The 16,037-nt window shown below is 37.5% G+C and overlaps 1 protein-coding gene and 1 long non-coding RNA gene across 2 annotated transcripts; both read right to left on the reverse strand.

Moving 5' to 3' along the window:
* Positions 1-381: 381 nt before the first annotated feature.
* On the reverse strand, positions 382-10,639 carry LOC110098424. Its single transcript, XM_020825258.2, has 3 exons — positions 10,415-10,639; positions 2,908-3,537; positions 382-534 (listed from the first exon to the last, which is right to left on the reverse strand). The coding sequence occupies exons 1-3, from the start codon at positions 10,637-10,639 to the stop codon at positions 412-414; spliced, it is 978 nt and encodes a 325-aa protein (XP_020680917.1). The 3' UTR covers positions 382-411.
* A 3,372-nt stretch (positions 10,640-14,011) lies between these two features.
* Positions 14,012-15,712, reverse strand: LOC110098446. Its single transcript, XR_003701913.1, has 3 exons — positions 15,077-15,712; positions 14,503-14,555; positions 14,012-14,411 (listed from the first exon to the last, which is right to left on the reverse strand). It is a non-coding gene; the product is annotated as an uncharacterized LOC110098446 (long non-coding RNA).
* Between the last annotated feature and the right edge of the window lie 325 nt (positions 15,713-16,037).

The raw sequence follows: 16,037 nt of genomic DNA on the forward strand, positions 1-16,037 counted from the left end.
AACACACTCAACCCTTTCCTAAAACGCTTCACTCCATGCTCATCTTCCACTTTATTTTGTTTATACTAAAGGCGCTGTTAGATTGTTCTCCACTACATTACGTTTCTTTAAATTGCTTGGTATGACCCTTTATTTAAGACACATGGGATGGTTTAAAAGCTCTTATAAATTACCCCTATGCCTTGTGTAATTTACATCGAAAAAAAGGGCCAAGGTGTGCCTTACATTATACAACAATGACCACGGAAAAGCACATGCACCTTTAACATATAAGGTTAAATGTAGAAATAAGGCACAAAAGTAAAATTATTTAGCAGCATTAGACAATAGCATGTGTAGCCGCTCCAGGTAACACTTCTACTATCATAATTAAAAGCACAAACCTGCAAAAAGTAAAATTTCCCCAGCAGATCACAGCCAACAGATGGAAGTTGATTCCGAGCCCATGAATCGCATTCTGCACCATTTCCAACGTTCCCAAATTCCCCAAAACAGCCGAATGGCAGAGGGAAATAAGAAAACTTTCCAACAGGCCTATCACATTAAATAGAGCATCAAGCGAGTTAGAACCAAGGTTAGTAGAAAACCAGTCTATGTGAACATATAATAACAATAAAAATAATAATAATAAAAATAAAACTTGAAAAAACAAAAAAGCAAAGCCTAATTAATAGGCAAATTGAGTTGAAATGGAAGCAAAACAAGATGTTTAATCCCATGAGAACATTGGGTTTAATCAAATCGGATTGGTGAAAAATAAGTCGGCATAGAAATAACAACTGATTAACCCTCAAGGTTTTGAGTAGAAAAAGGTTTGACCACACAATATACTATCTGAAGAGAGGCATGATAAAAGATGGTTAGATCAGGATCGTCAAGAGATTAATGAAGTTTATGATCGCTATGAATCTTTGGAGCCATTTACCATAGTCGAGAAAGGTTTTGTTCAACATACGGCGATGGTCATCGATGTGGAGAGTTCTAATTTGATGGGATAATTAGAAGTCACATCAGAGCATTAGATACTTAGAATGCATATAAAATACTTAAGTGTAGAAATAAAAAATATCTTATATTGTAAAATTGAGTAGATACTTGCCAAATTATTGAAACCTTGGAGACTTCAATACTTACTAGCAGGAGAATCAAAACAAAAATGTGAGACTTACGACCCTACCCTATAGATAAGGCTTCCAACTCGAGTGCATAATGCATTTATGATAATAAATTTAATTGTAAAAAGAGACTTTGTGAAGTTGCAAAATGATTGTCTGCATTTTGGAATAGTTGCATGATTATCGAAGTTGAATAAATTTGATTTCAACTTATTTTTATTCGGCACGGCATCCTCAAATATTACGTTCAACTGTTCAAGCATTTAGCACATTTTTTTACCACAAGATTACAACTTACTTTTACTGATTTGGCGTGATTTTAGAGGATATATAAATGATATTTTTCAAGTTTTATTGCAACACTTTATTATTAGCATGCTTATTGAAGAAATTGTACACTTCTTAAAGTAGTTTTATGTTTCTCGAGCAATTGTACGCTTCTAGAGATAGTTGCATACTTCTAAAGGCTTTTGTATTTGAGTTAAAAAGAGGGCATAAATGTTAGTTGGTGGATTTCATTTCTTTTTATTGAAAATAGTTTTGGAAATTTTAAATTTATTGCATTTTTCAGAGTGAGGTTAACTTGAGTTTATCTTTATCTTTAGCCCACATGATAGTCTGAAATCTAAATTTGGACACCAAAGCACATGTGGCCATGTGGGTGAATTCAATTTCAAAGGTTTCAACATCTGCATGCTTCTTGATGCATTTTCATACTATGCTTGCACACTTTTCAATACATTTACATAATACACTTGCACATTTTTTATGCATTTATACAATATACTCGCTCATTTTTCAATGTGTTTACTTGATATACTTACACACCTTTTGGTGCATTTGCACAGTGTAATTGCATGATTTTTTATGCATTTGCACAATACACTCATGTGTTTTTCAATACATTGTGTGACACAGTTATATATTTTTCTATACATTTGCATAGTGCACTTACATGACAAACTTGCACATTTTGTAGAAACATGTATGATTCACTTGCACGATATTTAGTGAGCTTGCACACTTCTCGGTATATTACATGATACACTTGTACGCTTTATGACAAATGGCCCACGACTTTGAGAACGATATGTGCAAGGCTCGAACCGAGGCGGAGGTCGAGCGAACTGAGGCTTAAGCCTCAGACGGTGGTTGTACTCTTTATTTAGTATTGTCCTTCCAACCATTGTCGCACACCAACTACAATTATTTCTGACAACAGCCGCTAACTGATTATTGTCCTTCCGACCACTGTCGCCCTCTGACTACAGTCTTCCAACCACCATTACCCACCGATTACGGTCCTTTCGACCTCCGTTGCTCGTCAACTCCGGTTCTTTCGATCATCATCGTCCACTGACTACAGTCCTTCTAACCATCATTGCCCGCCAACTACAGTCCTTCCAATCAACGTCATCAGCCGACTACGGTCCTTCCGACCACTGTCACCTGTCGAATACAGTCCTTTTAAACAACGTTGCCTGCCGACTACCATCCTACTAATCAAATAAATATGTCAACATTCTCTTAAGAACTACTACCATGTAATGCACTTTATACAATATGTCACTTTCTAAGCCTCAATTTACTGATATGCATGTTTGTTGAATATTCATGTAACTCTACATAATAAAACACCCTATACAATATCATAGCAGTCAATAAAAATCTATATTAACTTCCGAATGCTTCAAGCCAAATGACGGAACCTAGTAAACCCACCATTCTACAAAACATGTTTTCTAAAGTCAAGCAACCATAGAAGGGCATGGAACCGGCCAGTGATACTCACCCGGCACATTCTGTTGCAGGAAAGCGAGAAGGGCTGCAACTCCAAGACAAAGCACCACCGCAACCCTATACTCCGTGTTGGCATCAACCCTCGCGTCGAGAACTCGCAGCCAGGGTTCCTCGGAGGCACCGTCGCAAAGAAAGCGTCGATGCTCCTTTCTACTTGGCTGTAGAAAAGCGCGGCGGAAGTGGTTGAGTCGTCGAACTCACAGGAATTCGCAAAGCTGAAAACAAGACGGGCAGCGTCTGATGAGAGTGCCGCCGCGTAATCCCCACGTTCGATGGCACCGGGTGCGTCATATGTTAGAGGATCGAGAGTGTTTTCCGGGTTGGAATATGGAGAACATGAAGGAAGAGGGAGATCGCAAGAGAGATGGTGCAGCGAAGAAGGCGTAGTTCGACGGATTTGAGGATGCCGTGCTCGGATTCTGCCATGCTGTGCACGAAGAGGATAATGTTTAGGGGCTGTTTGGTAGCAAGCTTTATGCGGATTTGAGCGAAATCCAGCCAAACCGCCTAAAATGTAAAACAAAATCTTGAAAGCTGCACGGAAAATTACCCCTATTCGTAGGAAATCCGGGATTTCCGAAATCCTATCGGCGGATTTACGGGATTTGGCCGAAGAAGCGCGCTAAAGGAAGAAAGTTTATACCGAGGAACTTTTATTTGGTCGTACTTAAAGAACGTCCCCTCAAAAAATTTGGTATTTGTTCGGTATTGTTAGGTATTATTTGATAATAATGAGGAATACCATCATGTGAAGACCCAACACCGAGTTATACCGAGCTATACCGAGCAATACCGAGTTATATAAAAAAATACCGAGATTTCTCGGTATAGCTTTGTATAACTCGGTATTGGATCTTCACGTGATGGTATTCCTCGTTATTGTTTGATATTGCTAGGTATTTCTCATTTTTTGGCATGATTTTAGCTCCGACCGGACGTAGCTCTACGTCCACTCGGAGGACGTAATAATTGTTCCACACCGACCAAGCTCCCGTCGTAACTTCCCATCAAAATGTCTGCTAATGTTAATTTATCCTAGGTCGTTTTTTTATTTTTAGATTTTCAGCTACTTTAATAATAAGAATGCTGGGAAAAATATTATTCATAATAGCAAGTTTTGTGATTTTAATAATTTCATTATCAATATTATTATTCATGATCTTATCTCTACAGGTCTTTTTTATATTTGATTTAATCAACAAAATAGGAATCTCTTTCATATTAAACTAGATAGAGCTCTTGTTAATGACCCTTAGTTAGAGCATTTTTCCTTGTCATTATAAAGTAGATAACTCAGGTTGCTCTTGTGACGCATCCAGGGCCAGCATTTGATTCAACATCGTTGATATATCATCAAAAAATTATCTTGATCGGGCAAATCAAGCCAGAAACTTCAAAAATTAAATCCAAGAACATCTGAACTCCGATTTCAGCAAACTTAAAGTCAAACTGAGCGTCTCGGAAATACAAACCCAACGACACAAAATTTAACACAATCTGAGCCCAAATGGGTCTGAATCAAGGACCTGAAGCGCTGTTGGAAAGTTCGAACCACAATTTGAGTTACCAAACCGTTTCCAAACATAACGTGATTATAATCAAATCGAGCGGCTTGACGATTCAAATCCAACGAGCCCAAGATTGTCGAATTCTGACATTATTAAGACCTTGAAATATCTGATAAACCGTCCATGATCAAAGGATTCAATATCAGTCGTCCATCCGAACCACTCCATATTTGCCCCTGATCTCTCATTTATTTATAGGTCATGCTACTCCAAAATATTTATAAATAGACCCCTTATTTCTCTTGAGAGGGGACTCAAACAAAAGCAAGAAGAAGAGGAGAATAGGAGAAGAATTTGAGGGAAGAAACTCCTTCATGACCACTGCCGAAATTCTGCCTGACACCCGAGTGATGCCAGAATTCTGCCCAACGCTCAAGTGACGCCAAAATTTTGCCAAAGTAACGCCGGAGTTTCACCGAAACTCCAAGTGACGCCGGAATTCCGCACTACCTCCAAGTGACGCCAAAATTTTGCCCTAACTCTAAGTGAAGCTAGAGTTTCACTCAAACTCCAAGTGACGTCGGACTTCTACCCGACACCGGACTCGTACAAGTTATCGTACTTTCAATAGACATCTATCCAAGGTTGGATTTCTGTCCATTGCTGGACTTCTAACTGACGTCGTTCTCTAACCTCCGTCGTCAGACTACAGTCCTTCAGACCTCCATCGCCCGCCGACTAATGTCCTGTTAACTTACGTCACCCGCCGACTATGGTTCTCCAGACGTACATTGCCAACCAACTATAGTCCCCCCAACCTCCGTCGCTTGTCGACTATGGTCGTTCCGACTTACGTCGCCAACCGACTACAGTCCTTCAGACCAAACAAACACATCAGTAGAGACTCTTTATATTCTCATCATATAATTTACTCTATAAGATGTACATCAAGTTAAGGCCTTCCCCAAATGGAATGGCCTCATTTGTAATCAACTGCAATACTAGTGGATTCATTCAAACTGGGCTGGGCCTCGTAATATTTTTCCTCTTTTCAGGGGTTTTCCACGTAAAAATCTTGATGTCTGATAAATGATAGACCCTCTCTCTTTATATGTGTGTATGCTAGATCTTTGTACAACGCTAAGACATTAAACTTTATATTTCTCTACCGCCATGAATACTCTAAGACGCAACAATTGTAATAATCAGCCCTGTCAGTTTAATTGATTTAAGAAATATTTTGATTTTATTTGTTCATTTTAAGGTTTTTTTGCATTATTTTAATTTTATCAATATTTATATATGTTGGGGATGGAAATAACACATCGCAATAAAATAAACAATAAAGTAAAAGCAGCAGTAAACAAAGGACACTAGGTTTTAACAAAGAAAATTTTAATCTAGGAAAAAACCCACGAAGCCACACCATACGAAGAAATTTGCTATGAAAATTGGGGGAAATAAGCTCATATCTCTCTTCTCTCTCACTCCCTCCTTTGTTTTCTTACATGCACTATTCCCACTCTTTATTATTCTAACCACTCACAATACAATAGAAAGTCAAGTTAATGCCCCTTGAGAAAAAAATGAGAAAGAAAAATGTTCAGTACGCATCGAAGCGCAACAAAGCCAATTTTGAGTTGTGTGGCGCTCAAGCCTCTGTCTGATGATGATGTGGCATTCAAACACACAGCGTTGCGATGCTTTACTCTTTGTTGGCCAATATTGGGATGCTTGGGAACACAGCGTCAAAGAACTTAGGTACACAACGCCAGGGAATTGTAAGGGGGAATTTTTTTGGGTACAAAACACTTGGACCCAAGCAGAGGGTACCCCCCCCCCCTGGGGAAATCAAGAAATTGACTTAAGGTTCGAGGCAATAACATAATTTGATTGATCTCTGCAATCAGACTCCACATAGACTAACAATATATTGGTTTGATACACTTGCCACCTTGATAAGCTAATCTAGTTATTTGATTTGAGGTTTCTTTGATAATAATAATATTTAGGGGCTATTTGGTTTACTAAAAAATGAATGCAATGTAAAAGGAATGCAGCGTAAAAAGAATAGTGTAAAAGAACTATTTTGAGTGTTCTTTGGATAAGTATAAAATAAATACAAGTGAATTTTTTTTTATTTAATTTAAAGTAAAATAATTATAATGTATAGTCCAAATATGATGACGACGGTGAGCCTAGTGGTAAGGGTTGGTGGTGTAATATCAAGATCTGCTCCAGGATCGTCCAGGACGATCTGGGATCGTCCTGGGACGATCAGTTGAGAAACTGCTCCAGAATTTGCCCAGATTTGCTCCAGATGATTTCCTGAGGTATCGTCCAGGCCGATTGAGGACTTCGGCCAGGCCGATTGCACTGTTCATAAGTATCGGCCGGATCATCGTCCTAGAGTATCGGCCAGGATGATATTGTTTGGTCCGATCGTCCAGGACGATCGAGACGATCGGGCAGGTTGATCTGTGTATGATTTAAGGAAAATCAGTCATTTGAAGAGAGAAAAATTTTATAAAATATCTGATTTTCGATCCGAGAGAAAAGAGAAAAAGAGGAAAAAGGAAAAGTTGATTTCGAGAAGACGCGGAGCCGTTTTCGTTCGAAGAGACTGTTGAGGAAATTGCTGTGCGCGAGGTAAGGCACATTCCACCTTTCTCAATTTTCAGAACCGTCGAGTTTGGCGGTATTATCTGTCCGGAATTGATTTTTGTTCGTGATTTTCGTCCGTATCTTTTGATTGGTTCAGTTTTTACCGCGTAAGTTTCTGTATATTGTTGACGTGCCGAGTGTGCACATTTTGGTTATTTTCTGAAGATTTTTGTCCGGGTATTTTTGATTCGACTGTATTTTTAGTCGACTGGATTTTTCTGTGAACTTGGAAATTCTCTGTGCAGTAGAATAAATGTTTTGAAATGTTGATATCTGTATTCTGTGCAAATTTGGTGAATTTTGATTTTCATGAAAATTGTGTAAATTCTGTATACTGCCGTTGTGCTGCCCGATTTTTGGGTAATTTCTGATTTGTCCGAAATTCTTCTGATTTGATATGCTATCTGTATATGCTATAAAAAGGGAGTTATAAGGGGCCTGGATCCTATGAGATTCAGTTAGTGAAATGGGAATTCTGAAATGAGCTCAATATACATTTTGATATCTGTTCTGTTCCGGATCCGAGGAAAATATGTTTAGGTGCTATAAGCACTATTTATGTATTATGGTGCTATAAGTTCTGGTGCTGTAAGCACATCTGTTCTGGTGCCGTGAGCACATTTAGCTATTAATTACTCAGCTATTGTTCTGGTGCCGGGGGCACATTTAGCTATTAATTAAATATCTGATATCTGATATATGATTATGATATGATTTTGTTCTGTTCCGATATGATCTGTACGATTCTGATTCTGTTGATCTGATATGTCTAATCTGTTCTGTTTCTGATTTGATACGACTTCTGTTTCCGTACAGTTCTGTCCGATTTGATATCTGTCCGATTCTATTTTGATTTCTGTACGGATTTGTCTGATTGTGTTGGTTTTGAGATTCTGAGGATTTTGATTAGAGATTTGTTACTTTGCTGAGCTGTTGAGCTCACCCTTGCTTTCTGGTGGTTTTCAGGTTCTGGGAAAGGGAAGGAAGTTCAGGAATAGATTTCAGAGTCTGATCAGTATAGGTACTTTTGTACTTTTGATTTTTGTACAGTAATGGCTTTTTTGTTCTGTCTTTCTTTCTGTCCAAAAGCCATGTACTGTATTTGTAAATGATTGTTTTGAGGAAAAGAAATGATAGATGTTTTGTTCTGTTGCATTTGATGTTTTTAGTAGCTCTGTGTTAGTCTGTTTTGTTTAAAATAATTTGGAAGATTCCGTTCCGAACCAAATTCCAAAGCTAGATCCTGGTTAGTGCTTCTCCGTCGCGGCCCGGTGCGAACGGGATCCGTCTCGTCTCGGGTCGGGTCGTGACAGGTGGGCGGGTGGTGGTGAATGGCAGCATGGCTACATTTGATGGCAGGCGGCAATGGGGTGACAACGACATGTGGTAGTGACTAACGATCAACATTGGTGTGGCGTAGTGGTGGCTGTGAAGGCAGGTACTGGGGAGTGGCGAAGGTGGTCCACGACAGGTGGTAGCGGAGGCTGGTAATAGGGGTGTCAAAAATTGACATGACACAAAAACCTAACTCAAACGCGAACTAGATTTTTCGGGTTAAGGTCAACCCGGTTTAAGAATGACTCGGGTTTGAGTCCGGATTTTCAACCCATTTCAATTTTTTGGTCAGGTTCGGGTCAATCCAGAAACTCAATTTTTGACCCACTTCGCCAAGCATACATGATTCGTGAGTCACAGCCACTCAACCGCTCGAATGGTTGATGCCTTGGGCCCTCGATTTAGGTTTAGCAGTTTATCCTATTCATTATTACATTTTGAGTTTTTTAAGTCTTCGATGCTCTTAGCTCTCTACTCTCTAGTTCTTCTTTTATGGCTTCCTCTCCTCCACCACCTAAATCTTGAGTCCTGCTCAGAGCTCTCATGTCTTAGCTTCTCGTTGGATCCTATATCTTAATCTTGTAGTGTGTTGTGTGCACTCTTCCCTTTATGGTATTATCATTTAAGCTTTTCTGGCTTCTACCATTTAGGTTTTAGGGTTATACATACTTTCAGTTTAGAGATTTCTTCCTTCCAATTTAAAGCAGTCGGGGTTTCGGTTTTTCAGTCTTTCAGCTTTTGCATTGAGATTTGAGGGCTTTGAACCTTTAATATACTGGTTAGGGCATCATTTTTTTCCATTATTTTTGTTCGATTTTTTAGAGCTTTGTATATTTTAGGGTCTTTCAATTTTGATGTTAAAGGATTCCATAAATTCGAGCGGGTTTAGTTGGCATCACTCATCACGAATTTTTTAGGGATTGTCACTGTTACCTCTTTGTGCCTTTGTGTCCATGGTCAGTGATGGTGATAAATGCTAAACTTCAAAATATGAAATACGTGTTAGCTTAGATTAAGAGAAAATACTATATTATCTAACATATCCTAGATACTAAATTAAACTTAATGCAAAGTGCCACCTTAGATGGTAATAGAGAATTAGAAATATCAAATATTCATTACTTACTTTTTATTAATTGTTGAATGAGTTGTAGGATTTATCTGAGCTATTCATTAAAGCTTTCTAGATGTACTATCTCATAAATCATAATTTAGAATTATATATATTTGTTGCATCCTGGAATATTCGAAGCGATAGAGAAATATATAGTTTAATGTCTTAGCATTGTACGAAGATCTAGCAGATAAAAGAAATAGCATAGCATTCATAAGAAACACTGGAGTTTTTACGTTGAAACCCCTAAAAAGAGGGAAAAACCACGGGGCATATCTCAGATTGAATGAATCCACTACTATTTGCAATTGATTATAAATGAAGTCCTTCCTTAGGAAAAGGCATTGACTTGATGACACAAATGTACATCATATAGAGTGCATTACATGGTGAGAGTTACAATAATCCACATATATATATGTTTGTTTGGTCGGTAGGATCATAGTCGATAGGATGGAAGCCGGAAAGATCCTAGTATACATGATACCAGGGTCATAAAAATGTTGTATGACGATGGAGGTAGGAAGGACCGTAGTAAACGACAGAGGTCGAAAGGACCATAGTCTTTAGGGGATAGGGGTCTAAAAAACTGTTGTTTGGTGATGGAGGTCGGAAGGATTGTAGTAGGCGACGGAGGTCAGAAGGATTATAGTCGGCAGGAGACCGGTGGTCATAAAGACTGTAGTTGGTAGGTGATCGGGATCTTTCAAAAAATCATAAGCGCTTCCTTACAACCTCATATCATCGACGTTAATGCAAGTGTCTAACACCTCCCAGTCCTATTCCAATATGGGGAGGTCCAGCATATAAGGCAACGAATGGATTGAGGGGGCATAAGGAAGAGAAGTGGATGCAGGAGTTTGGAGATGATTGGGAACAGTTTCCATGGTTTTCAAAAACCGGAGGACCCGAGCAAGGACTTTCTCCCTCACGGCATCCTCGTACTTGTGCCATTCTTTTATAGCTTTTAAGACCAGTGAACGAGACGATTTCGCTGGAATTCTTTGATTTGAGATCGAAAATATAATTGGTTTAGCGATTTTGAAGCCGGGGAGCTGCATGATTGCAGAGGGGGGAGCGCATACAAGGCAAGAAGAAGCCATTAGGGTGGGTCAGCTACTGATGTAATAAAATTTATAATAATTGTATATGTAATTAATATCTTAAGTTTTTTTTAAAATAAAAGTTCCAAGAAATCATAATTGTTATACAAAAAAACTCTCGAAAATGAATAATATGTGCGCTTTTGTGTATTGGGGACCATATCTTAAATGCTCTTTAAATATAATTCACATTTATCTCCTAAAAGGTATTTAATCAATTATGTCTTATATTTGATTAATTTAGGCATTAAATTAGTTAAGTAGAAGAAATTTTTAAGTATAAAGAGAATTATGATGCAATGAAGGAAACATATTATCCTTGTTTAGTTTTCTTCATTTTGATCATGCAGGAAACATAATAATAAGAAAGAGGACGATGATTTTCTTGTCCTTACTCTCCCAAACAAAATGGGGTCACATAATAGAAGCATATACATCTGCTTGAAACAATGAGGGCATTGCTCTTTAATGCCAATCTACCACCAAAATTTTGGGTTGATACACTCTTTATTGCGATTTATCTAATTAATTAGTTACCTACCCAAACCACCCATAATATTTCACCGTATGAGCTCTTATATAATCATTTCCCAAATTATGTATATCTACGTGTGTTTGGATGTCTATGTTATCATGGTTTCCTACTTAGTTGTCTCACAAACTTGCTCCTCGCTCCACCCCATGGTTTCCTACTCAGTTTTCCTTAGTTATGCTCCTCAAGCCAAATGTTACAAATGTATTGATCTTACTCAAACAAAGTCTACATCTCAAGACATGTTCGTTTTTATGAAAATATTTTCCCTCTACAGACATCTTCCACTACAGTTACTTCTCCTCCTACAAATCATCCTACCAACTTTCTACCATCTACTCTTGTGCTTGCCTCCTTTATAATGCCCTCAACTGATAAAACTATTCCAATAAATTCAGAACACTCATCACATAATGATCATTGTCCCACCTATCACAATGCTGGCTCTATTCCCACCACTTCCAATACTACCCTCCCACCCAATACTGATTCTATCACTAGCATTCCTACACATATACCACTCTACCAAGGCATTCCGTGGTTATAAGGGCACAAACAGGCAATCTCAAACCAGGACAAATACTTGACATGCATAACATTGTCACACCTATCAATCCCACGGGATTTACTTAAGCTAATCAACACTTGGCTTGGCGAGAACCCATGAGTAATGAATTTGAAGCTCTTCAAAAACAAGAAACGTGGGTACTTGTTCCACCAACTTCAGATATTAATATATTGGGTTGTAAAAGCTCTTTAAGACAAAATTTAATGTGAATGGCTCAATAGCCCGCTACAAGGCTCGACTTGTGGCTCAAGGTTTCAAGCAAGAGTATGGTTTGGATTACAATGAAACCTTTAGTCCCGTAGCAAAATTTCCTACCATTCACTTTCTTTTAACTATTGCAGTGACAAATTGATGGCCAATCCTACAATTACATGTCTTTAATGCCTTCCTTCATGGACCTCTTCAAGAAGTTGTCTATATAAAGCAACCACAGGGCTTCATCGAAAAACATTTTCCAAATTATGTTTCTCTTAAAAAAGGCCATTTATGGCCTCAAACAGGCTCCTCGATAGTGGTTTTCAACATTTCCCTCCTATCTCATTCAATATGGATTTTGGTCTAGCTCTATCCATTCATCCCTATTGTTGTTTCATCAAAATTCCGTGCAACTATACATTTTAGTATACGTTGATGATATTTTACTAACATGCAACTCGTCGAATGAGATAGATAAGTTGTTAGCTGCCTTAGTCTCCAACTTCTCCATGACAAATTTGGGTTGTTTAAATCATTTACTTGGACTGCAAGTTACGTATAGCTCTAATGGTATTCATGTGGCTCAATCAAAATATGCTTCAGATATTTTACATAAAGCAGCTATGGTTGATTGCAAACCCGTTAGTACCCCTCTTCCCTCCAAATTTATTACCAAATCTGTAACTGACTCTACATATGAACGCCCTGAACATTATCGACAAATTACTGGTGCTCTTCAATACCTAATGATTACCCGCCCAGGCCTTCTGTATGCGTTAATTATCTATGTCAACATATGCACAATCCACTTCAGTTGTAGTACCAACTCCTCAAACGTGTTCTACGCTATGTGAAAGGCACACTATCTCTTGGGCTACCAATTCAACCTTCTTCACTTGTGCTAACGAGCTTAACTGATTCCGACTGAGCCACTGATCACATTGATCGTCGTTTTATCACGGGCTACTGTGCCTTTCTTGACAACATGCTCATCTCTTGGACTATTTAAAAGAAATTTTTTGTTGCTCCATCATCCACGAAAGCGGAGTATCAAATGTTATCAACTACTACCTGTGATGTCATTTGGCTCCGCCGACTTCAATCATAATTTTAAATTCCTCCAAAATGCACCAACCAAACTCTACTGTGACAATGTTTCAGCTCTCGTCTTGGCTAATAACCCAATTTTCCATGCCATAACTAAGCACATTGACATTGATTTTCACTTCATACAAGGCTGTATTCGCTCTCAATACATTTATGTGCATCACATATGTTCTCAAGATTAATTGTTTGACCTCTTTACCAAATCTCTCAGTGCTGTTCGTCACTCTCTATTAAGGGACAATATAACAATACATTCACCTATTGTTAACCTTGAGGGAGGCTGATAAGGTAAATTGATACACACTTGTGCTTATGTACAAGCCGGCTCACTTATAATGTGGCTGCTCCACTTACTCTGCGCTTTCCTGTACGATTTAATTCTCACCGTATGATCCCTGCTGTAGCATCAGGACGGTTGGTCTCTAACCAACCGCTATATACATACTCATGTAATGTCTAAGGAAGGCAAGGAAGATGAATAGTAAAGTTTCAGCTTTCTCATCCTTAACCACTTTATTTCTTGCTCTCTATTTTGAGTTAATGCAGGTAGCAGCAGTTCAAATCAACAATCATGGCGATAGCATAGCTTCTTAATGCCAATTTGATACTCCAAGAAAAAAAATCTGACATAGAAAGCACTTTAACAAGCTAACTAACGTTTCATTTGGTACGACTTTTTTATTGCTTTTTAAAATAAAATTTTAGTACAAAAATTAAAATTTAACACAATTTATCTATACTAAATATTAGCGTTGACAATAAACTTTATTTTTTAATACTTGACCGAATAGGGAATAATTAGAATTATTCATTGTCATAATATTTATAGTAAAAAATTTATCATATTTATTAATGTAATATATCCTTATTATTGAGGATATTCTATTTCATTGCATTTCCATTATAATTTTATTCTCTTGCTTTTATATAGACATATTTGTATTAGCACAAAATCATTCGAAAAAAAATATAACAAAATATAACATTTTACTATTTTAGAATATCTAATATTATAAGAAATAAGATAATTTTGGTGGGAGAAATTTATCGGGTATAGCTGCAAAATTTTCAAAACCGACAATCAACACATCGGACAAGTTGGATGTTGCCACAACCTAGTAAAAACCTCAATTGCTTATCCTCTCCTTCCTCATCATCATAGCAGACAAGGCTCACTGACGATCGACACACCGGACAAGTTGGAGATGAGCGCAACCATTGATCCACACATATTGCATAAAATAAATGACCACAATACGGTAAAAGCCTTAATATGCCTTATCCTCCCCTTCCTCATCTTCACAGTGGACAAGGCATATCAAGCATTACATGATTGGAGTTGAATGAATACTCTAGCTGGTATGAAAATGCTGTAATAAAATAGTTAATAATTAATGCAATGCAGTTATGAACTGTCCTGTAGTATTAATAGCTATGGGAGAGAGAGAGAGACTCACTAACCTAAAGAGCACGGCCGCAGAAGCGAAGAAGACATAGGCTGAAATTTTTTTTCTCTGCATAAGATATGAAATAGAATGAAGCTATTCATTTAGTCTTGATAGAGTTAAAATGAAAAGAGATAAAATTATAACTAATTTGACATATATTAATATAAAGTAAACTTATTTACATTACACCAAAAGGCGACACTTCTCATATCTCTCCTATGAAGCGCTTGAATAAACACTTGTAAAGCACTCGAAAAATATTCCTATAACAAACACACTTGAAAAAAGAAGAAACTTAAAAATTTATTTGGCTGGCTTTTATTGACCCGGTCGCTTCAGTCAAGGCTCAATATTTGGCAGGTTTTTTGGGTCATGGACGATGATGAAGCCTTTTATTGACCCATAATCCTTTTTTTTTTAGTCCCGACCGGACAGATTCTTCTCTGTTTTTTGGATGTTTTTACTTCTACATGCAACTAAATTTAGTTTTTTCCCCTGCTCTTAGCCGTATTTTTTCTTTAATAGAATGGGCTTTACCCTAATTTTACCAAAAAAAAAAACTCAAACTATCATAAACACTAATTTACCAAGTCACAGTTGAACGAATCTTCCTCGAAGCAGTCGAGCGTGGAAGCAAATCTTGCGAAATCTGCCAAAAGCGAATCTCGTGAGTCGTGACGACTGACGAGGGCTGGACGGCGGACGCAACAGCTGGACGAGGGCTGGACGGCGGACGCAACAGCTGGACGAGGCAAGGGCGACGACTAGGATAGCCTTTGTGCCGCGAGAGGCGAGAGCTGCTTTCTGAAGCGGCGGTGAAGTCAGAGTGCCAAAAAAACCATGGAAGTAGGTAGAACAGGCCAAACCTACCTAAAACTGCATGACGTTGACGTATAATCTACCTTGAAGACATAGTTGTTATTTTTAAAAACTAATTTTATTATTAAAATATTTATATTACAATGGCAGAGTCAGAAATTATTAAATGAGGGCCTAGCCTAAACTCTACAAGAAAAAACATCAATTACCTACGCAATTTTCTAACAAACAATTTTCCGGTGATTTTTCGATGATAAATTATAAAATTATTAGATCTTATTTTTTATGTAAATAATGCTAATTTTCTTATGCAAACTGATCCTTCACTCTTAAATTTGCTTTAAAATGAGTTCAACATATAAAAAATTTCAATTAAAATGTATATTACACATCTCAAAATAAATAAAATACTTTTAAGATCCATTTTGACAAAAAATTGATCAATAAATTATGTAACTATTTTTTTATGAATATATTACATACAATAAAAATTGTGACGGAATGATTATAATTTGTACCTCTAGTTTTTAATTTTCTTGTAAAAAATTTAATTTAATCTCTTCTACACTTAAAAGCCAAGAAATAAATTTTTTTTATGGGTAATAAAACTAGTTTAAAAAAAAAACAACTAGGTCTTCAAAGTAGATTATACATCAACATCAAGCGTTTAGGTTGGTTTCATGCTTGCAGTTCCTTGCACCGTCTTCCATGCCATTTTTGGAGCAGTTA

The sequence above is a fragment of the Dendrobium catenatum genome, unplaced genomic scaffold (genome assembly GCF_001605985.2).
Source record: "Dendrobium catenatum unplaced genomic scaffold, ASM160598v2 fragScaff_scaffold_123, whole genome shotgun sequence".
NCBI lineage: Eukaryota > Viridiplantae > Streptophyta > Magnoliopsida > Asparagales > Orchidaceae > Dendrobium > Dendrobium catenatum.